Source organism: Talpa occidentalis, unplaced genomic scaffold (genome assembly GCF_014898055.3).
Source record: "Talpa occidentalis isolate TD23 unplaced genomic scaffold, MPIMG_talOcc4v2.1 talOcc4.16, whole genome shotgun sequence".
In the NCBI taxonomy this organism is placed as follows: Eukaryota; Metazoa; Chordata; class Mammalia; order Eulipotyphla; family Talpidae; genus Talpa; species Talpa occidentalis.
Genome location: NW_023601653.1, coordinates 45,398,124 through 45,421,875, shown reverse-complemented (window position 1 = coordinate 45,421,875; position 23,752 = coordinate 45,398,124). Strand labels below are relative to the sequence as shown.

The 23,752-nt window shown below is 38.6% G+C and overlaps 1 protein-coding gene across 2 annotated transcripts in view; it reads right to left on the bottom strand.

Moving 5' to 3' along the window:
- Positions 1-2,189: 2,189 nt before the first annotated feature.
- Positions 2,190-23,752, bottom strand: part of GXYLT1 (glucoside xylosyltransferase 1) — a 43,923-nt gene continuing 22,360 nt past the window's right edge. For both annotated transcript variants that reach the window (XM_037514138.1, XM_037514139.2), the window contains 5 exons: positions 20,346-20,471; positions 14,872-15,123; positions 10,565-10,688; positions 10,092-10,264; positions 2,190-2,890 (listed from right to left, as the gene is read on the bottom strand). In XM_037514138.1, the coding sequence (XP_037370035.1) occupies positions 2,729-2,890; positions 10,092-10,264; positions 10,565-10,688; positions 14,872-15,123; positions 20,346-20,471 (837 nt within the window). In that variant the 3' untranslated portion in view covers positions 2,190-2,728. The remainder of the gene's footprint in view (positions 2,891-10,091; positions 10,265-10,564; positions 10,689-14,871; positions 15,124-20,345; positions 20,472-23,752) is intronic.

Here is a 23,752-nt window from a genome sequence, read left to right as displayed (position 1 = left end):
AAGAACATTCACACTGGAAAATATATACATTCTCTACATTGTCCATCTAATTGCCCATCTAATCTCATTAGACTGAGAACCATATTTCTTGAGCGTTCTCAAGGAATAAGTTACCTAAAAGATAAATTTTAAAAACTCATTTTAATGTTGTAATGGACATTCTGTAGTATTCTAAAGTTTAGGTAAAAAAAATAGTCCCTAAGTGAAGAGTTATCATCATACCCAAAATATGGTAAGATGTCCAATTAGGTCAGGTCTAGGAAGTCAAGTCAGGTGAAAAACCTTCCGACTGACCCACAAGGGAGAGTCTCACAGTGTAAATAAGCCACAACGCACGTGAGAACACACCAGAGAGTCCAGTTGAATTAAACCATGACTACCCTCAACATAGTTCCAATTATATGAGGGTCAGTGGGACTCAGATTTTCTGATCTCTGAGGATATTCAACCTAAGGCATTTACTAATAATGTAAATCCCTATCTTGTCAATAACCCCAAGTGTATTCTCTAGTACAATATTTCAGAATCACGTTTACAACCCATCAGCTGTGCCAAGCATAGTGGTAAATCCTAAGTCCAACCCCACATTGGCAAAATAATTTCCAGTGGTTCCCAAACTGACATGGAAATCATCTGAAGTGTTCATTAAAGACAGAATCCTGTTTTGACTTATTTTTGCATCCTGATTCTCACTCTGGAGACAGTCAGGGTTTGTTTACAGGCTGGACTCCAGGAAGCCAAAGGAGCTGCAGTGTCATCGTAGTTACCAAAGGGCTCACAGCGGTGAAATAACATGTCTTGGATTCTTTAAAAATTTCAGCAAAGAAAAAAAGATCTATGACAAAATACGGTAAGATGTTGAAGAGTGTTTGATCTGGACAATGGATGGGTATCACTGTAGTATTCATTCAACTTTTGTATAATTTTTCAATCCTTTCATTTAACAAGGCTTGCTCGCTCCATCCTCAACACAGTATTCTGGAGTCTTCAAAGGGTGAAGCCCAGGAATCTATTTCCTATAAGCCCCCTCAGATAAAAAGTCTCATCTAGCTAGGCAGGCAACAGTCTCGTTTAGGGGCCACTAGAACTAAACTCTGCTGCCCTCCAAACTCCAAGTTTCTAGGATTCTCATTTCTACTCAGCAAACTTAGCTTCAGCACAGCTCACGAGCGTGTATATTCACTGGTCATTCTGCAGGAGGTATGAGCTCATGGTCTCTGAACATGCCTGAGCGCTTCAGGCTGGCTACTGACTTCTCATTTGCCTCACACCTTCCTATGTGTCCCTGACTGGACTGCAGAAGACAGCAGACAGCTCTTTCTGCAGAGTCCACACCCCCACGGAGGGCACTGTGTCCTCATGACACCAATCACTATTTTCATAGGCAGTATTTGTTCTCTGTGATTTTCTCATATCTATTTAGCATTAAAGTATCAAAAAGGGAACAGAAAGGAAGATGATCATATACCACTTAGGAAAATGAGACCTACACCCCAGCATAGTACATGCTAAGTACTCAAAAATCTATGACACAACAGTCCAGAACACTAAGGGAAGTAATGTATTTCTTGTTTTCAAGATAAAAAAAAAAAAAATTAACTGTCTTAAGTAATGTCCAAATAAGAAAGATACGCACATTAATCCAACCAAAATTGCTTTTCTAGAGTCAGATGTAACAATCTTCTTAATCCAAATCATCCATGAAAGGTGTCTAACTTAAAGACTCTAAGAAGTATCTGCTTCTTCTAAAATGTTTTGTAAACCCACTTTGAGGTAGAAGAAAAAAAGTTTAAATGGACCATTTTTTCTGCTCCATTGTAACTAAGATCACTGTTCACAGAAGTATGCAGCTTATGCATTTTGGTCCATCCCCTCTCTGCCATCGTAAGCATACTATTCAGATCCTCATTTTATTATCAGCATAGTAGTTTTTGTTTCCAGAATGCCCAGTAAAGCTGAAAGTCTTCATTTACAGTCCCACAAATTGGAAAATAAAAAATTTCCCAAAACACCTGTTGAACAATCTTCAATTTTCATTTTGGCAAGACATTTTAGAATACACAAAAAGAAAATACTACATTTCATAAACACAGAGAAACAAAAACTTCACTGCATTCCCTTTCTTATATAGCTCAATTTAAATGTGCAGCTTACTTAGAATCTAGAAATTATCTTAAACATGATTGTCACAAAAAAATATCTTAAAACAGAGATGAAATGCATAAAGGCACAAAGATTGTCAATATCTACAGCGGTCACATCACATTTCTTTAGAAAGAGAACCTTTTCTGCTCCTGTAAACAACTGGCTTCTCACACTTTTAAAGTGAGGTTAGTGCTGACATAAAATTATTGCTCTACTCACAGCTTGAGTGTTTCCACCATGCATGAGGTACATCTTTCCATACACCTGGACTGTTCTTGTTCACTGGAGAATAAGAATGAACCCAAGTGTGTAGGCCACAACCACTCAAGGTTTTCATCAATATTGGAATGACAGCAAAATATTAAAATGACATTACAAAACATCATAGATCAAAAACGTCTTTGAATGGGGCTTTATCTTGTTCTTCATTATATAAATATATTCCTTATTTAACTTCTTCAGGTGAAAAAATTATTCTGAAGATGAATAAATTCCTTCCCCAACATTTCAACCAAGACTACTCCTTCACACACATCCTATGATATCTTGTTTTAATTCACTTGATTTTAGCAGTCACCAAGAATCACCTTTCCTTTGGTGGTCGATCATAACGATCTCTTATGCTTTTTGTTAGCTGTTTGATAAATATTTTGTAAATTTTTCCACAGTATGTATGTACTGTCTTTTGTAGTTCCAGTTCTAATAGGTTTAATAAGGAACGGATGCTGTCATCTTCAAAAGAACACTAGAGAAAGAAAAAAAACAAATATGTAAGATATATATATATCATATATAATACATATATATAAATTTACTTGTAATCCAAACAACTTCATTTAACATTGACAACCGCCATTAAAAGTCTCACAAAAAGTCTGCTCAACAAGTATTTTCAAGGAATGAAACTATGATCTCACATTAAAAGAAGGAGAAAGTCATGGCCAATCTCTCTGGGTGATCAGGGATAGCTCTGCAGAGAAGTAATGAAGACAGGGGATGCCAAGCTGCGGCAAGAACATGTTTGAGAGCAGAGAAGACCCAGAGATACCAGAGCAAGAAGACACCCAGAAGCTGGTTGACGTGCAGAAGAAAGATGAGGCAGATGACCCAGTGAATGGACAGCTCCCGTGGAAGCCACAGGAGCAGAAACAAGGCAGGCTGGCACAATGCCTTGGAACGCACGCCAGTACTGTCCAGAACTCAAGTCTCAGTGAACCTAGAACATCTGTCACCCTCTGAGCGCCAGGACCACCCTGGAGAGACCCAGGCGGCTCGCACCAAAGCCAGTCCCTTTTGGTCCTTTGCCCTGGACCTGTGACATTCTGGACTAGTTCTGTTCTCAGCTGGCTGAACATAACACTGGTAAAATATATCATCCCTTCTGCTACCTAAGCGGGAGGAAAAAAAAATTCAAATAAAACGAAATGAAATAACTAAGGTGAGAGATCATTTCCCCATGACTACAGAGCAAGTAAGTGGGCCAGGCAGGATTCCGCCCCAGCTCCAAGCACTCAACCAGCACTCAGCACTGTTCATCCAAATAAACAAAAACACTGTACCACATCAGTGGCAAAAACCTTGCTGAAAGATGAAGCTCATTTTACAATGGGGAGTTTCAACAAATGTTATTATATTTATATGTAGATCTGTTTGGAGTTAATAATGGCCACCAGTTGAAGCAGGAAACCTTCATCAAGGTTTTTCACCTTTATCATGATACTGTCAAGAATCACTTCAACATGTACAAGAAACATACAAGAAATCCTCATTTAACTTCATTGGCAGATTCTTGGAAACTACAGCCTGAGCAGAAGGCAGAAGGGGTTTCTTTTTTCCTCATCAACATTATAATGAAACGATACTGAACTAAAAGACTCCATTCAAGGAACCCCTGAACCTAGACACCTGCGGTGGGGAGGCAGCTAAAGTGACAGAAGGCTACACCGTGATCTTTCCCTCACACCAGCATGACAGTAAAATGAAAACAGCAAAGGCGCTTAAAAGTTAATTCAGATACAAATAAAGTACTTGAGATTCAGTTCATTCATTTTGGTATAAATCCAAGTGTTTGCAGTTGACAGCTTTTGATGAGTATTCTCCTGAAATAGGAAGAGTGCCTCAAGAATTAGTGCTTGTTTAGTCACCATAAAACACCAGTGATTTGACCACTGTGGATGTTGATAAACTACCAACACTTCAACCTTCATGAAGACAGCCTGCAGTTTACGTGTCCTATATCGCATCCTCTGCCAGGCCCAAAGTGTGCACACCTGACCCACCTAGAGGTCATGTGACCTGCACCCAGAGGTCCCGTGCAAGCCTCTGTCTTTGCTATCTCATGCTGCGGTGACTCACCTTCACCTTCCACTTCCCTCCTCCAAGCACCATTTCCACAGTTCAGCAGTAGAGGAAGACTTCCCAAGACACAAATTTTTAGGAAGGTCATGCTTTATATACAAGACCATCAACTGAAATGCTATTGTAACCACAATCTGCCAATGCAAGGCATTTTCAAAAAACAGAACATGTTTTCAAAATATGGCAGCTCAATCCAACAAATGCTATGTGCCAACAGCCGTAGGAAGTAGTGGAAAGGGAAACATTCAAGACCCCCTGGCAGAAGTAGTTATGCAAATATGAGCAGGGTATGAAGTAAATCAAGTTAATACAGAAACACCAAGAAATACAATAATTCAGAATGAAATACTTGAAGCAGCAAATACCATATAGAGCAATAAAATGTTTTGTTCTCATTTTGAATTTATAATTTTTAAACTTACTATTTTTTACTTACTCAAGAACTAATATTTAGTAACAAGCATGTACAGACTGTAAAAAAGGATCTGCTGGCTGGCACAGCTATGCATTTTATTTAAAAATGGTTCACATGCTTTATAGTTCATATTGTCCACTGTATTCAATGGCTAAAACTAAGTTTCTGTCTGAAACTTGCATAAATGTCTTTGTCTGAATGCACTCCTTTAAAAAATCACACTTCTCATTAAATTATAGATAAGGGCAGATAAAAATACTAACCAAAAGCACCATAAAATCTGATAAACTTCATTAAGTTGAAAAATGGATAGAGACAAGCTATAAAGATCCAAAACAGGGCCTCCCTGGTGGCGCAAGGGGTTAAGACACAAACGATGATGCTATCCGCAGCCACTGCAGCACAAGTTCGAACCCCAGCCAGGGAGCTACCCATGTGGCAAAGCAGACCTCTCCTGACTCACCCGTTGCTCCCCTCAGCAGCGTATTTCAGTAGGTCCACCTGTTCTGTTCCCCACTCTGTCTCTGGTAAATTCTCTCACCCCCCACACCTCTGGCCCGTACCCCAGTTCTTGTATGTATAAATAAAGAAATCTTTAAGGGCCTCCCCTGGTGGCGCGGAGGCTGAGCACTGGACTGCGAGGCTGCCCACAGCCTCTACAGCACCGGTTTGTTCCCCGGCCGCCAGCTAGGGTCCCACCAAAAAAAAAAAAAAAAAAATCTTTAAAAAAAAAAAAAAAGAGCGCGCCTCCCCAGTGGCACAGCGGTTGAGCACTGCACTGTGAAGCTGTCTGCAGCCTCTGCAGCACCAGTTCGATTCCCTGCCGGTCAGGGAGAACCCACATGGCGCAGCGGACCTCTCCTGCTTCACCAGCTGCTCCCCTCAGCAGTGTCTTTGGTCCATGTGCCTGTTCTGCTCCCCCCTCTGGTTCTGGTGAATTCTCTCACCCTCCCGTGCTTCTGACCTATACCCCAGTTCTTGTATAAAATAAATAAATAAATCTTAAAAAAAATAAAAAGATCCAAAACAAACACACACAAAAAAATCATTAATTTAGTGTTTGAAGTCATTTTAAAAATGAGAGATTTATTTTTTTTAAAAATGAAGTGTAATTAATCAACTTAAAATCATTCTTCAGTATTTTTAAAGGTATATACTTATAAACCAAAGAAAAGATAAAACTAGGGAGATTTAACACCTTAATAATGAACTTTTATATTCGAAGGAAACAAAGAAATCGTATTTTTATAGGAATGTGTTTCTTTTCTATGCTGCAGTCTCAGAACCCCAAAAAGCACTTTTCTTCATTTTTATCACTTCCTGACAACACAAGATAAAACATCATTAAAATACACTATTGATTTTTTAAGACATACAAGGTCTGCCACATTAAAATAAATGAACATCAACACTAAATTTCATAATTCTTTAGTGAGTGTAGCTATATCCTGATAAACTGATTATTCAGAAACCCTGTCTGCTAAGTTTACAAGACACGAATCTTAGCAAATTATATACTAAACTGCAGCCTGCAGTGATTACTGTCTAAAACTAAGTCTGAGAAAAACCAATTTCCAGTAGAGAACTTCAATTCCTTATCACAGTGGACGACTACCTAACATGGCACGCCAGCTCTGCGCCCCACACCAGCCCTGTCACCTCCCACCTTTATTCACCATTAGGCCAAGCGGAACAGCTCAACACCCACACATCCTTCATGACTCCTGAGCCTTTTTCTCAGGCAGTTCTTGCCCATTTGGCAAACTTCCTCGTGCTCCCTTCAAATGCCTCCTCATCAATGACCCTCTGACCAGTCAGGCCAAGTGCCTCTCACAGTTCTAGTACAGCCTCTGCCACAGCAGGTTATTGGTATTTTTATCCTATTAATGAGGCTATACTAGGTCAGAGGATTTTAGTTATCAGTGATAAAAATCCAGCAAAGAGGAGCTTCAAACTCTTCTCTGACCACCACATTTTGTTAGCTAAACAAACATGCCTATAATGTACTTTGTTTTGTCTCCACAGCCACATAAGATCAGGCAGAATCTAGCAGAATGAAGCATATTTACATGAAAGTTAGGTGGATACCCCTGTAAATACGTCCCCCAAATCACTGAATTATACACTTCAAATGGGTTAACTTTATGGTATATAAATTATGTCTCAATAAAGTTATTTGTAAAAACCCAATGGGTGAAAGACTTGAAAAAAATTTCACCAGAAAAGAAAAATAAAATGGCTCAGAAACAAATATATCAGTATATAAATATACTCAATCTCACTCATAAAATGAATATGAATTAAAATTACACTAAGATTCCATTTCTCACCTATGAGAATACCAACATTTTAAAAACCAAATACACTCCACTGCTAAGACTGTGGGAACAGGTGTTCTCACAAACTGTTCACAGAAATGCAGACAATTTCCATGGAGGGGAAATCAGCAGCAGAATCTGATATTCCACTATTTTGAATTACAAAAATGTCCAAACATAATAGACTGGTTGAATAAACTCTGGTACACATACAAAAGGGAGTGACTTGCAAGTGTAACACACAAAAAAAAAAAAAATGAGGAAGCTACCTAGATTATTTTAAGTGGGAAAAAAGCAAAGAGAAAAATGAACAAAAGCAGTATTTATCCTCCATGCAAGAAAAAGACAATTACAAAACACACAGAAATCTGCTCATCTTACAAACAGAAACACAGGAAGAACAGACCAGAAATTGGTAACCTCTGGGGTGAAGTTTGAGGTGGAAGGGATGGGGTGGGAGTGAGAATTCAGAATAAACCTTTATATAGTTTTGACTTTTGCAATATATTAACATTCCACATAGCTGAAAAACTAAAATTAAATCAACAGGAACAGAAGGGGTCAAAGGACAAAAACTGAAAGCATACTAACACAAATGATCCCTTGTGTATTTCAAATGAGTAACATAATGTCAGTGAAAAGAGGATGGAAGAACTAATCCCAAGCTTCTGAACAGTGTTGAGAACACACCCTGCATGGGCGCCCTTAGGAGGGGATAAAGGGGCAGGGGAGAAGAGAAGGGAAGACGGGAAATAAATCCTGAACTTTTTTAGTTGGGTGGTTTTTTGCAGGGAGAGGAATGAAGGTGATGGTATAAATGGAACATTTTGGACATTATTTAAATGTCTTGGCCTCCCCTGGTGGCGCAGCTGTTGAGAGCTGGGCTGCGAGGCTGCCCGCAGCCTCTGCAGCGCAGGTTCGTTCCCGGCCACTGGTGAGGGTCCCACAAAAATAAATAAATAAATAAATAAATGTCTTACAGGATTAAGCAAATGAGAAAATGTGCTGATGTTAGGAACAGGATTTAACTAGAAGAAAGGGGAAGAGACTGGTTTAAACAAGAACCAACGATGTATGCTAAATCCAGTAGGGTCATTTTGATGAGAGCAGAGCACTCACATACTTCACAGTCTCCCCATAAAATGCTGACAAGAGGGAAAAAGGTAACTTTACAATAGTGGGGAACTCAAACTACATTCCAACTCAATCAAAATCAGCATCACCAATGAGAGGCAGTTCAGCGTCACGTCACTTATCCACCATTCTGAACAGGAAGCAGATCCTGAACCTAATCATAAGGAATGTTTAAAGGGGGGATTGAAAGGACACTGTTCTCTAAATATGTCCAAGTCACAGAAGACAAAGACCAAGAAACTGTTTTAAACCATAGGTGAGAAAAGACACATGGATGGTAGATTAAAGTGCTGTATCAATATTAAATTTTTGAACTTGTTATCTACACTGTGTTTAAAAAAAGAATTGGTGGGGCCTCCCTGGTGGCGCAGGCGGTTGAGTGCAGCGCTATGAAGCTGTCTGCAGCTTCTGCAGTGTGGGTTTGATCCTGGCCTGCCAGGGAGAATCCCACATGGCACCACAGACCTCTCCTGTCTCACCTGCTGCTCCCCTCAGCAGTGTGTTTCAGTCAGTCTGCCTGTTCTGGTCCCCGCTCTGTCCTGGCGAATCGTCTCACCCTCCCGCACATCTGGCCTGTACCCTGGTTCTTGTATAAATAAATCTTTAAAAGTAAAAAAATGCTTCTGAACGAAAGCTTTAAAAAAAGAATTTGTTCTTTACGCTAAAGATTTTAGGGGTAAAAGAGCACAGTCCATACAATCAACATTCAAATGTTCCAGGAAAAAATTGTGTGCGTGCGTGCGTGCGTGCGTGCGTGCGTGTGTGTGTAGAGAGAGAGAGAAAGGAAAAAAGCAATGATAAAGCATATAGGGTAAATACTAATGATAGAGGAAAGAATAGAAAACCTAAACTTAAAGGAGGCACCACAAGACTAAAACCTGACACACAAGGAAGTGGGGGTAGAGGGGATTAACATGACCATTAACCCAGCTTAGGCGCCAGTGCCTTATTACAAGCATAAGACCTAAGCAGGTATCAGAATACTGTAGGAAGCTTTGAGAGCACAGACCTGAGGGTAAAGATCTAGAGATTGGGCCCATTTTGGAATCTCCCACCCCTTTCTGATTCTGCGTAGTTATCCAAAATCAGCAGCAATCAGTCCACTGCACAAAGCAGTGAGCTCCTCCCAAAGAGAAGACGACGATATCAGTATAGACTCTGTAATAGCACTCTGTAATAGCACAGGGCAGCAGTCCTCCTGTGCACTGGTGCTTGTGCCCACCTCCACAGGGCAGCAGCCTTCCTGCCTGCCCCGTGACCTGTACCATGCTGGACTTCTCTTCTCTGACCTCCCTCAGCAGAGGCTGCTCTCCTCAAGGCTGCTTGTCTGCAACCATGCAGGCCTCTCTCAGCAAACCTGTCCCTTTCAGGGCAGCTCTTTCTGCCCGCTTGTGTCTATACAAGTGTACTTTATTCTTCTGTCCCCTTTTTCTAATAAATCTGCTTTTTTAAATATAACTAACGTCTCTCTTCTGTAGAGACTAAACTCGCCTGAGAAACTCACTGCATGCCGTTGAAAGGGGAGCTCTGGTGAAACTTTCCCCAAGTAAACCCAAGGATCTCACTCTCTAAACCCATCATCTCCAAAAACTACGTCATCAATAACTGATAAACTTGAGTAAATGATGCCAAATTCTTAATTCTTTGTACTGTTCTTTCTTATAACTCTCTCTATAGGCTTGGAAGTACTTATACACATAGACACACAGACAAATGCTTACATTTCTGAGTGCTTCATAAATAGTTCTAAATGCTGGTTGCTTATCATCATGGTAAACACCTCTGTTCCCATGAAGAATAAAGATTCCTTCTTCTTCTGCTTCTTGGCAATTGCTTCCATATATACAATGATCTGGTCGATAATTCCATTGACATGGAAAAACAAAAAGGCTTTCTGCATGAAGAAAGACAAAACAATGAAGCAAATAACCCTAATTTCACAGATTTAACACTTTTCCAAAAGATGTAGTTTAAAAACACAACTCTTACAAGATAAAATTCAAAACAGTGAAACATGTTTGGCATTTAGCTACTGCCCAAATAAATCAATATTTAAAAATGTTTTACTGTCTTAAATATAAATAGTAATAACCACTGATATAAGCTAAAATCAAATACATTTCTTCATTTTTTACTAAATATTACCTATGCCCTACTATAAATTAAATGCAAAGAATAAAATTTAAATGATTACCTGGATTATGAAAAAATATGATGTTCAGCAGATCTTGATCACCCCATGTGATGTTCAACTTGTATTTTTTAAGCAAGGGCATAAGGATGTCCCCCCATCGTAATCGGACAGTCGTCATATCATTCTGTTTGGAAATGCATTCAAAAGACCCTCAGACATCCAGTTTAAAACAGCAGCACCTTGATAGTTCCCATTCCTCCCACAGCAATTATGGCAGGCCAACAAAGAAAAAGGCAAATTTTTCTTGGTATCATACCCCTAAAACCGAGGAAGGATGTCCAGCAGGCGTGGAAAAAATAGCAGAAGATCTCCAAAGCTGTACTTAGCAGTGATAAAACTAGTAAGTCAAGAAAGAAAGGGAAAGTACATGAAAGCTTAAGCACTTTTGCTGTGCCCTCATCGTAAAATGCAGATGGTTTCAGTAACCGAGTCTGAGACTGTGCTATAGAGCTGCTGAGGGCTGTCAACAGAAACCTAAGAGCACCTCAGAAAGCACCTGGCACACAGTACATACTCCGTGTTAACTGTTGTTTCTGGTGCCAGGATCACTATTATTCTTAAACTGATTTGCTAATCTTTTAAATTGGCATTTATTTCAAAGATCATTTGAAATAGATAAATCTAGCCAAAAAAAAAAAAAATACACACATAAAAATAAAGGTAAATAGTAAAAAACAATATGCCGGACAAAAATTACATCGTATAGAGATGAAGTAGAAAAGTATCCATTTTGTGTATATTTATAGTTTACAATTCTCATTGATAACTGGCCTCTTTATAAGCTGTTCTCATCCAAGAACATGTATCACTTTCTATCTTCAAGTTTTCAACTGTCCTCTCATTAGCATATTAAAACTTTCTTCCTATCTATCTTGCCAATTTCCTTCAAGTTTGTTCTTTGGTATAGTACCTATTTTAACACCATTTTAAATGGAGCCTTCTAAAAGGATGTTATTTGTATATTACAAAATTCAAGAGCCTATAAACAGGCATCACAAATGACACACACACAGATTTGTTAGGAAAAGTAACTGGACCCCTTCCAGCAGGACATAAGAGTCTCACAAGTCTCCCCATCCAGCGGCATGGCTAGCAGTCTTGAAGATTACATTCCAGAAAAGCGCTCCATTGTGCCCCTGGAGTCTCTCACGCAACTGAAGTACTTACAGGAGGGACAGACTCATCCGACTCATTTTGAAGACGTTAGGCTTTGCTATCACAGAGTTGGAATTATGCCAGCACAAAAACTATCCTAGGTGTGGGTGTTGATTAACTGAGAGGTCTACACATCATCACAGTTTCAGGAGGTTGTCATATGATGCTCTGCCACAGGAGAACTACTACTGGGTCAGTCAGCAAAAACACTAGTTTGTCTTTCCTTGGAAAAATTGGGATTCCTATACTTTAATTTTCAAATTAGCCATATACTTCATAGTTCATTATAGTTTGTAATTATGTTATTCTGGGTTTTTCAGTTTAGAGAGATGTCAACAGCATGTAGCGATGATCTTATCTTCTAATGTTTCTACCTGTTCTGTCACATGTCTAACACGGGGCTTGTCATTCATCAGGGCTGAGAACCCCTGATGCAGTGTCAAGTGATAGCTGTGAAAATCAAGACCACTTTGGTCTTGACTTTAACTGGAAAGCGTCTCCTGTTTCCCCACTAAGTACAATGCTGCCTTTTGAGCTAAGATAAACATCTTAATGTTCCATTAATTTATATTTTAATCTTTTTTAAAAATCAAATACAGATATTGAATTTCTTCAGGGGCCTTTTCAGCCTCAATGGGGTAGCTCATGGCTCATTATTTAAAAACACAAAGTCAAGTACCCAAAAAAACTAGAGTAGAAAGAGCACTCTGGATGTGAGAATCTGGGGTAGGCAGGGAAGAATGACATTGAAGCCTTTTAGGACTCTTAAAAGCTCTCGCCTAAACTTGTACTCCTCATAGTGCAGTTCACAGAATATCAACCAGAGAATTTTTCACATCTAATAAGATTAAGAACAGAAATTAAGAGTAAGTTTGGAAACGCTTAAGCAATTTAACAGAATAATTGTGTCTATGTAATCTAATGCTTTTCTATTAATTTATTTATATTACTTTTTCAAAAGCAGTGGCTCATGACAGATTAGAAGTTTTTAAAAAAGTAATCCTTCTTCATGGTTCACAAAGCACTGTCATGAACTACTCTATGATACATCACAGACTCAATGGAGGTATAAACAACGTCCTTCAAGAGAGAAAGAGCCAGACTTTCTGAGAAAAAAATGTTTGTACTTAAACTAAGTATGGTCTTCTATAATTATATTACCCTTAGGTGAAGTCTCTCAGAATGCAGTGCAGTAATTAAAAATAATCAAGCCCCTCCCAAAAAAATCTGGAAAAACAACAAGAATAAATTTCACTTAGCAAATTATTTTTTAAAAAACTACTGAAAGGATGGCTCTGAGATAAATCACTGAGCATGTTAACTACATTCCTCATATTCCAAGCAGGAAAATAAGAATTTCCTCATTAAGTGAAGAAAATCAAAGCTTGAAATTTAGGAAAGACCATACAAAAATAAAAGGGAAAAAAAAGAAACTGTTACAATATTGAAGAATGACATTTAAGTAAAAGATTAAGTAAAAAATAATCATAGGTTTGAACTACATCGCTCTATTTTTAATTTTTTTAATCAAATAATGTTATTACTAAATTATCGCTAAGGTTCTTTGCAACACTATTCATAATTCTATGAATCTCAAATGAATTACTGAGAACTTAAATCCTTCCTTAGCAGATAATCTTAGAGCACCATCTTCTGGTATAATATTACTCTGCATACCCAAGTCAATAATCAGAAAAGAAAGAAACTCATGGAATTAGATCTATTTTATTTGGTAAAACTTTATGGTTGATGAATTACATGAGTTCTTAAAACTCAAGATGTATTTACAAATTGCATAATATAAGAAATTAGTTCCCTATTAGGTGACAACACAGGTTACACTGGCTTCATTAATACATTCATTTATGGGAAACAAAACTGAAATGAAATCAAGATCTGAGAAAGTCTCAGAAAATGGAAGTATTAAAAAAAAAAGTTTTTATATTTACAGAGGATATGCATAATCTGTCCTAAGACAAAATATCAACGTAGATGGGTGGTGATGGCTGCAAACAGTACTACCACCTATACCAAAAACATCAAGAACAATCAAGAACACCACCAAATATTAACAGGGGATAACACTAAATAAGGTAAAAATTAAATCAGAGATGTAGAAAATAATAATAAATAAATAATGGTACAAATTCTAATTCATGGGACAAATACAAATGTGGTAAATACATGCACGCAAACTTGTATACTCAGCTCATGAAAGACGTACTGTCCTTTAATGTTTATTTTAGCCATAACTAGATTTAAAAGGATAAACATTAAGGCCATATGGGTACTCATAAGTCACTACTTTGAGTTAACATTTAATTGCCTGTTATGTGCCCTGCTCTGACCTAAGAATTTTAAAAGGACCTCTTTTAAACTGACAACCAGTACACAGGTGGCAAAGCTAAACATAAAATCAAACATTTTGACTCCAGAATCCATAAACTACAGTGAGTTAAAATTCAGCACGTAAGACTCACTGACATGAAACTGGTAAACAGCACAACGTACTCACGTATTCAGAATGGACAGTTAGAGAACTTAAACAATCTAACTTCCACTGACTCCACAAACTCAGAGCTAAGAAACATGCAGGGATTTTTTTTTTTTTTTAGGTTATTTTATTATTTTACACTATCTTCTATGTTAACGATTTTAATTGCACCGAAACAGCCAACACCTTTACTTTGTGTTGGGACTGTCTCAATTCAGAAGGTCCTCACTCAGGCCCTGGAGGCAGGTACTATTATCTATAATCCTCATTTCACAGAAAACTGAAGCCCAGACACTTTCAAACATATACAAGGTCCCAGGACCAAGGTTTGAACCAAGCCACCAGGTCACAGAGTCCCCCAAGATACAGCACACTTCAGAGTCAACCACTCTACAGCTGCACAACCGCAAACCATCACCACCGCTCCGGACAGCAGACTAGGAAGATGCTCCATGCTTAGGGCGCTTTCACCTATGCCCTGCGATGCCTTCTGGTCTGAACTAGCTACTTTCCACTCTAATAAAGAGCTTCATGAGAACACACTTCTCTTCGATTATCACAGATCAGTGGGAAAATTCTGAACAGTTCTAGGTTGGAAACTAAACAACCTGAAGGAGAGAGAAAGAAATGTTACACAACTACTGTATCAGTGACTTACCTTGAAATACTTCCTTCTCATTCTGGTCATATTCATCAGCATGACCCCGGAGTTCACCCCAGTCTTGCCATAGTAAGGATGCCTGGCAAAGCGGTTATACCAGCCTATCCGAGGCTCTTCATGTTCTGGTGCCATGGCAGCAATTTGTGTGGAATTGAATTTCTTTAGCAAAGACCAAATATCATCCACGGGCCGTAAAAACAGGATATCAGTGTCGACATACAATAATGAGTCAACTTCTTTCAGGATTAACTATGAGGAGAGAGATTTGAATCATTAACTAGAATTCTATGCATTTAATATAAAACATAAAAGACATTGATTATGAAAGATACCTAAGACATAAGCTAACTTATATTTTTAAACAGTATTTTTTCCTAAACCTGTCATTTCTTACAACAGTGTAAATACTATGTTAATCTTTATCTTAATGTTCACAAAAGAAAAAACTATAAAATCACATTAGAAACGACATTATTCAAAGAAAAATAAAATATAAGCAATATCCACAAAGATCAGGGAAGAAATGATTTTCATAATGAAAAGTAACATTAAGAGAACTTATACAATCAAATCCTAATTTCCTGACATAAATACAGAAATAAGCCAATATAAATGAAGATCTAGTGAACATATTAACTTATAATAACTTGTAACATTAATGGCTGGTACTTGTCTATCACTTTGGTCTCAACTAGGGAAGGATGGAGCCAACCCATATCATCTAGCTTCAGCGTGCTGCTCTTCCTGTCACTGTGCTGTCTCCCAAAAAATCAAAGAAAATGTGCACTTAGCAAGGACAAAGACTTGTCTTGGGAAAAAAGACTGGCCAGGTTGTTATTTTATGAGATATGTCAAATCTCTAATATATGCCTTCTCCAGGGACTTTCAAGGGTAATTATCTCTGCCTCTCCCCTGGGCTTTTGAATTTGACTCCTACAAATTTAGATTTACTGCTTATTGCAGTTTATTAGTAGGAGTCAGTGATGAGACTAATCTAAGCCTATTTTAGATTACAGGATGTTTACAGAAAGTACCTATAGCAGACTCAGAAACACCCCATAAAACTAGAGATAAGACATAAGGTTGAATAACAATCACATCAGTAATTTTCTGATTATTTTGATGGAAGGATTTCACATAGTTTACATGAGTTCTTTTCATCAACTTTTTTAAGCATAACAAAATAGCTGTTTTAAGTCAGTATGTTTGAGGGGCATTTGTTACATAACAATAGTAAATATCGAGGACAAGTGGCTTGCTCGGTGGACAGAGCTAGACAGATGAACAGATTATATGTGATATATAACAATAAAATGTTAATTGTAGAATCTGGGTGGAACATGTATGGGTGTGTCCTGTACAATTCTTTCAATTCTCTGCATTTGAAAACATTTACAATAAAGTGTCAGTAAGGAGAAAAGACTAGCAACAGGAGATGTGTTCCTCATATATCACAACATGCTGGATCCAGTGCCAAGCACTTTTATATTTGCTATCCTGTTTATTCTTCTCAGCAGTCACAAAGGTTGGTGCTACTATTGTCTCCATTTACAGATGAGAAAACTGAGACTCAGAGAGGCCAAGGCCCTTTTCTGAAGTAAGCATGTATGAGAGGAGGTAGGACTTCTGGGGCAGGAGTGTGTGATTAAGTCACTCAAGCTCCGGGCCCCCCTCAGCTTCCCTATCTACTGTGCACGTGTGTCTTGGATAGAAAAAGTTAATAAAATCAGCAAACGATCCCTTAATTTTTTCTTTCCCAATACTGGATAGGAAGAAAAATAAGTCTTCATTTATGTCCCCATCTCCCCATTCTTTTTCAGGTGCAAAGAAAAGCTGCCTTGTGATGGGGCTCCAGGGGTGGCGACGGCTGTGGTATTCATGGTCTCCCATCTGTTCCTCCATGCCCTGAAGTCAGGCCAGACCCGCTCCTAGATGGTGAACACTGTGGGCTCAGGGGACTTAAATGAGCTGACCAGTCATCAAGGACAAAGGTTAAGCACAGATTTCACACTCACGCTTCCTGCTGCAGAGGCCAGTGCTCTGGTTTTGCGGGGTTTTTTGTGTTTTTTTAAAGATTTTTATTTATTTATTTATACGAGCACTAGGTATAGTCAGAAGCGCGGGAGGGTGAGAGAATTCACCAGAGCCAGAGCGGGGAACAGAACAGGCAGACTGACGAAATACACTGCTGAGGGGAGCAGAGGGCATGGCAGGAGAGGTCTGCATGCCATGTGGGACCCTCGCTGGTGGCTGGAGATAGAACCAGCGCTGCAGAGGCTGAGGGCAGCTTCGCAGCCCAGCGCTCAACCGCTGCGCCACCAGGGAGGGCCCTTTGCGGTTCTTTTTAACAGGTCTCCAAATTGGATTCTGACTAAACTGAAATGTACAATTAAGTGGCACTTGCTCTCAATGCCTGAGATTTCTGTCGGTACCTTCCAGAATAGCATGTTTCCGGATCAACATTCCTCACCTGACACAACCCTGAAGTGCTTCTGAAGCAGGAAAGCGGAGATGTCCCATCCCCTCTGTGCCTCTAGGGAGGCTGCTGGGAGACCTGGGGGTCCCCACCCTCTCCAGTCAGGAAGAACTCCTAGTCTGTGGAGAAGAGGCAGTGCTTTGTCCGTGCTCGGAAGGGCCACAGCCTGGCAGGAGGGGGGACGACCTCCCTGAGTACTGGCTCCCTGACTAGGTAGCCCAGCAGATTCCCCCAGGCAGACCAGCCTGCATGTGGCCAGCCAAGAGAGGTGGCTGCTTAATGCCTGAGCTTAAGGGGGGAGTTGGGTTTCTTGGCAATGTGCTCCCTACTCAAGTCAGACCCCACCATCTCTCCCCAGCTATTTTAAATAAAGAGAAACTGTAAAAGTTTATTTGCATCAACTTATTTAAAACTGGTAAAAGAAAAAGAAAAATACAGATGTAACAGCAAAGTATGAGAACCACTGGACAGGTTTCAATATTTTATTTATTTAACAACTCCATTACATCATTAAATGATCCAGCAAATTTCATGTCACAACAGCAATAATTATATGTGTTAACAGTGCAGGAAGAAACTGAAAGAAAAATGGCTTAATTTATGCTTCTTTCTCCTGTTACCGCTTTTTTAGTAACATATCTGAGTTTATTTAATGTCATATTGGGTTTAAAGTTTATCTCCCACATCGGAAAATTAGCTCTATGAAAAAAGAAATTGGTCTGGTTCATTCATTTCTCTCTTTCTCTCTTTTTTTAAGGTTATTTCATTTGTTTCTCTGGCCCAGCACTTCAGTACAGATGTTTGGCAGAAAACAGGCACTCAAGTATTAATTAAATGAATGTGACACTGCAGTGAGTCAACATAATTTTTTAAAGAAACCTTATAAAGCCTACACCAGCCTTAGTAAGCCCTTTTGTGGGTTCCTTACAATGGAAGGAAGAGTAAGAGTGATCCCAGCATCTAAATTTTTTTAACCACAGCAAAAAAAATGCTGGTCAGACAGTTTAGCTATCAAAATCTTGTATTAACTCTGACATCTGGATTCAACACACTATAATATTAAAATGCTAATAGTTTTAATCCATTTAATAAGTAACTCGTGTTTATTCCCCCTTATTGATATACTTTCCAAACACTGTGAACATCTTGAATTAATATTTCTAATACTACTAACTATTTCATTTTTTAAGATTTATTTATTTATGCATACAAGACCTAGGGTGTAAGCCAGAGGTGTGGGAGGTGAGAGGATTCACCGGAGACAGAGTGGGGAGCAGAACGGGCAGATGTACTGAAACCCACTGCTGAGGGAAGTAGCATCTGAGACAAGAAAGATCTGCTGTGCCATGTGGGTCAGCTCCCTGGCTGGCCGGGGATTGAACCTCATGCTGTAGTGGCTAGCAACAGCTTGGTAGCATTTTCTTTTTAACCCCTGCGCCACCAGGAAGGCTCCATTATTTTATTTTATTTATTTATTTATTTTTTTAATTTTCTAGAGGCATGTCTTTTTTATTTTTTATTTGTTTGTTTGTTTTTTTTTTTGTTTGGTTTGTACATGCACTGGATACAGTCAGAAGCGCGGGAGGGTGAGAGAATTCACCAGAGCCAGAGCGGGGAGCAGAGCAGGCAGAAGGACCGAAGTACACTGCTGAGGGGAGCAGCGGGCGGCAGGAGAGGTCTGCGCGCCATGTGGGACCCTCCTCTGGTGGCCGGGGAGCAGCCGGGGATCGAACCGCTGTGCCGCAGAGGTCGCCGGCAGCTTCGCAACCCAGCGCTCAACCGCTGCGCCACCGGGGAGGCCCGGCTCCATTATTTTAAACATTATAGTGGTCCTAACAATTACTGTGAATTTTAAAATTGTGGGTGCAATCAAGTCAAAATGTTTTTGAATATTTTTATATGAAAAGAAATCAGGGTTTATCACCAGATACTATCACTAAGAACAGCCACGTTGAATAAATGGTTCCCACCCCCCACACACCTTAAATTTTGTTTCTCTTTTAAAAAACGTCAGTTAAGGACCTCCCTGGTGGCATAAGGGTTAAAGTCTCAGTGCTATCAAGCTACTGCCAGCCACTGGGGCCTGAGTTTGATCCCCAGCCAGGGAGCTGACCCACATAGCGCAGCAGACCTCTTTTATCTGCCTGCTGCTCCCCTCAGCAGTGTGTTTCAGTCAATCTGCCTGTTCTGCTCCCCACCGTCTCTGGTGAATCCTCTCACCTCCCACACCTCTGGCCTATATCCCAGTTCTTATATGCATAAATAAATCTTTAAAAAATAAAAAAAGTCAGTTAGAAAAGGTTGACTGACTTGGTTTAAAACATCGATAGTTAATGGTGCTATCTGTCCCTCCCCCAAATTATAGACGTAGCCTACAACTTGAGGGTATGCCTGTTTCTGAGCTCTGCTGGAAACAGTCCTAGCTCCCCTAAGATCCCCAAACCTCAATACCCTCTTAGAAGTAAAAGTTCTTAGAGCAACTGAATAAATTAAAATGTAAGAAATGCCCTCACTTTCTTACTCTTCACATTGCACTTTTCAAAACTAAAGATTCGTGGCAGCCTGGCAGCAGCCCCATTTTCCCACCAGCACGTGCTCACACATCTCTGTGGCACCTTTAATCACAGGATGTACTTTGTGCTTCTAGACCTACTGTCACGGCACACTTAATACAATATAGTGTGAACATAAACCCAAAAATGTGCAACCGCTTTACTGCAATGGTCTGGAAACAAACCAGCATCTCCAAAGTATGCCCATAATACTGCCACAGAAATTACATTTTTCATCTTTCACAGATGCTTTTATCATAGCTTTTACTTGTTCCATGAGAAATTTTTTTCTAATATTCAACAGGAAAATCATACATGTTGCATATGTCTATTTATTTAACTGAATTCATATGTAACTCTTCACTACTTCACCTGTGTAAAAGCATGGCACAAGTTAAAAAGGAAAAAACAAACCAAAAAAACCCCTGAGGAATAAAACTTACCGGCAAGAACAATCTCTGGGAAGCACATGGTTTAAAGAGTTTTTTCCATTCTGCTGCATTCTGACTTGGAAAAGTTATTGGGTATAAGGAATAATTAAATGTTTGTAGGAATGACCAGCTGTCGAGCTAAAAATAAAATTAAAAAAGTTAAGATTTGTTTCACTTCCAATTCTTTCTATAAAATCACCTATTATGCAACAAAATTAAATTTAAAAAGTGCACACTTTATTTTGTACAAAGTTACATTCTTCTTTCCCACCATTTGCTTTCACTCAAAATCTTAAAATCACAGTAACATGCCATTAAAGTGCCACCATCAAGATCTGAGGCACAATGAGAGTTGTAAGGTGTCGATCAGAAAGTTGAAAGGCCATACAAGTTGTTCATCTCCCTCAACGGTACATAATGTTTAATGCTTTCAATCCCTGAACAAATCAAACTCGGCAAATTTAGCAATAATTATTACAATTTATAATAAAAAAAGTTAGTCAGACCAATATGACTGTTTAAAAATATCTGTCCATTCATGTGGTCTTAATAAACATAGATATCCCTGTTAATAAAACATTCTGAGAAAACATCCAATTCATCACAAAAAGCAAAACAGATCCAGTCTATAATGTATACTGTTTATTCTTTAGTATCCTAAATGCATTTCAAGACACTGAATTGTTTAAGATCAGTTTTATTACTGATTTTGCTTCAATAGAACTGATTTTTTTAATTGAAATAAAGCTGCATTTTAACATTATTCAATATAATTGTTGATTCAACTTTCCTAATGAGCATCACAATCTATAGGGGAAAAGACAGGAACTAAGTTTCTATAACAAGCTGAAGTTCTCTTTTTGAATTATGACTGTGTTCACGTAATTTTTAAAAACATTAATGCCTTCCAACATAATTTAAAGGAAGTCTTTCCTTCTAACACTATTGCTTTGATTCTCTATTAGTTCAAAACACTATTATTTTATTTTCCCTGCATAACTTACAAATCACTTAAAGGTACCTTCAATATCAACTTCAAAATGAAATCATAGGCATTTTTAATTTAATATTCTAATACTTTATATCTTTTTCTAGTAAAAGCACAGTCCATACAATATTTGATATTTTTTGTATTATATTTATCATCATCTTTTTTTAAATTTAAATTTTATTTTTTATATTCCCCATACAATTACAACCCCCTTATTTTGACCCCACGCCTTCCTTTCCCCGCCCCCCATCCGCCATAGAGTGTCTCTGGTTCATAGTTGTTTGCTGATTTTGATATTTTCTTTCTTATAGTTATTCGTTTTCCTGGTCTCTTATTTAAGTTTTCTAGATTCCTGCTATGAGTAAGACCATCCGGTATTTTTCTTTTTCTTTCTGGCTTATTTCGCTGAGCATGATCCCTTCCAGCTCCATCCATGTTGCTGCAAACTGCATGTGTTTATCTGTTTTGAATCAATATTTGATATTCTTTCATCAAAAGCAAAACCAAGTATTTTCAGAGCTGGTTATAATAAGCAAAGAAAAACTAAGTTTAAAAATATAGTATCTTTACACAAGCAGTAAGTCAGATTTGAACACAACAAGCAGACTACATCTAAGATGAAGCAATAAATTCAATTTATTTTTTAGTAATCTTTTCAAAGATTTCCACAGTTAGTAGCAATCTACTAGTAGCAATCACAGTTAGTTGTCATTCTCTGAACTACTAGGATAAACGATACTAATTTTTTCAGTTAATATTTCAGAAAATCTGATAAGAAATCAAGATCACAAAAGCACATATCAAAAATAGATACTAAAACGTTTTAAAATAGTAAAGTTTTATGCCTATTGGAATCAAAGATTTTGGTTAAAAAAATGAAAAGATTTAAAGTCACAAATAGTATTTTTTTACTTAATATGCAAAAATAAACTAATTTAACTTGAAAAAACATCAAATATATTTTTTTACATAAATTTCCACTGAATAGTTATCTTTTTTAAAATAGTTTTTTTTTAATTTTTTATTTATTTATACAAGCACTGGGTACAGTCAGAAGCGCAGGAAGGTGAGAGAATTCACCAGAGCCAGAGCAGGGAGCAGAAGAGACAGACTGCTGAAATACACTGTTGAGGGGAGCAGTGGGAGCAGCAGGAGAGGTCTACCGTGCCATGTGGGACCCTCGCCAGTGACTGGGGATCAAACAGGCGCTGCAGAGGCTGTGGGCAGCTTCGCAGCCCAGTGCTCAACTGCTGCGCCACCAGGGGAGGCCCTGAATAGTTATCTTGCAGGATAAAGCATTCTATGCTGGAAGTCTCTCAGAATACTTTAAATATTGCATGCCATTCCCTTCTTGCCTGTAGTTTCTACTTAAAAATCTGTGAGCCATCTAATTGTTATTCCCTTACAACTAATGCTTCTCTTGATGCCTTTAGTAGTCTATCCTTGTCAATGACTTGTAACAGTTTATTAAAATAATCTTAAGAGTGCATCAGTCTACTATAATTTTGTTTGGAATTTTTTGGGTCTCTTATATCAAGACATCTGCTTTATTTCCAAGATTGAAATAGTTCTCAGCAATATTTCTTATTTATTTATTTATTTATATTTATTTATTTATTTCTACAAGCACTGGGTACAGTCAGAAGCACAGGGGAGTGAGAGAATTCACCAGAGCCAGAGCAGGGAACAGAACAGGCAGAAGGACCGAAGTACACTGCTGAGGGGAGCAGCGGGAGGCAGGAGAGGTCTGCATGCCATGTGGGACCCTCGCCGGTGGCCGGGGATTGAACCGGCACTGCAGAGGCTGTGGGCAGCTTTGCAACCCAGCACTCAACCGCTGCACCAACGGGGAAGCCCAGCAATAACTTCTTTAAATAAATTTTCTGTGCATTTCCTCTTTTCTCCCTGGGTCCCCCATGATACAGATGTTATTTCTCTTTAAGAGCTCTTACACTGCTTTCTTTTTTTTGTTTTGTTTTGTTCTTCTTTTCTCTTGGCTGTTCTGTCTGTATGTTCTCTGCCACTCTGCTGTGCTTTCAAATTAATTCTCTCCATTATTTGCCTTAGTTTACTGTTGAGGTACTCGATTATATTTAATTCAGTTATAGCATTTTTTGAACTAGTTCTAGCTGTGGCAGTCTAATATTTTCTCAATCTGTGTTGTGTTCCTGTTTTATATCATCCAGGGTTTTTTTAATTCAGCAGGCACGGTTATCACTATTCCCTTAAACTCCTCTCCAGGTATATTCCAGAGTTCTGCTGGAGACTTCTCTTGGGATGTTTTTGCTCCATAATTTATATGTTCTTTTACATCTTCATACTTAGTTTTTAACGAGTTGTAATAACGGGTTTTCTTAACAAACTGGCTTTATACCAATCCTGCAAGAAGCTGGGTGTAATCCTAATTTTTTACCTCTGATGATTAGGT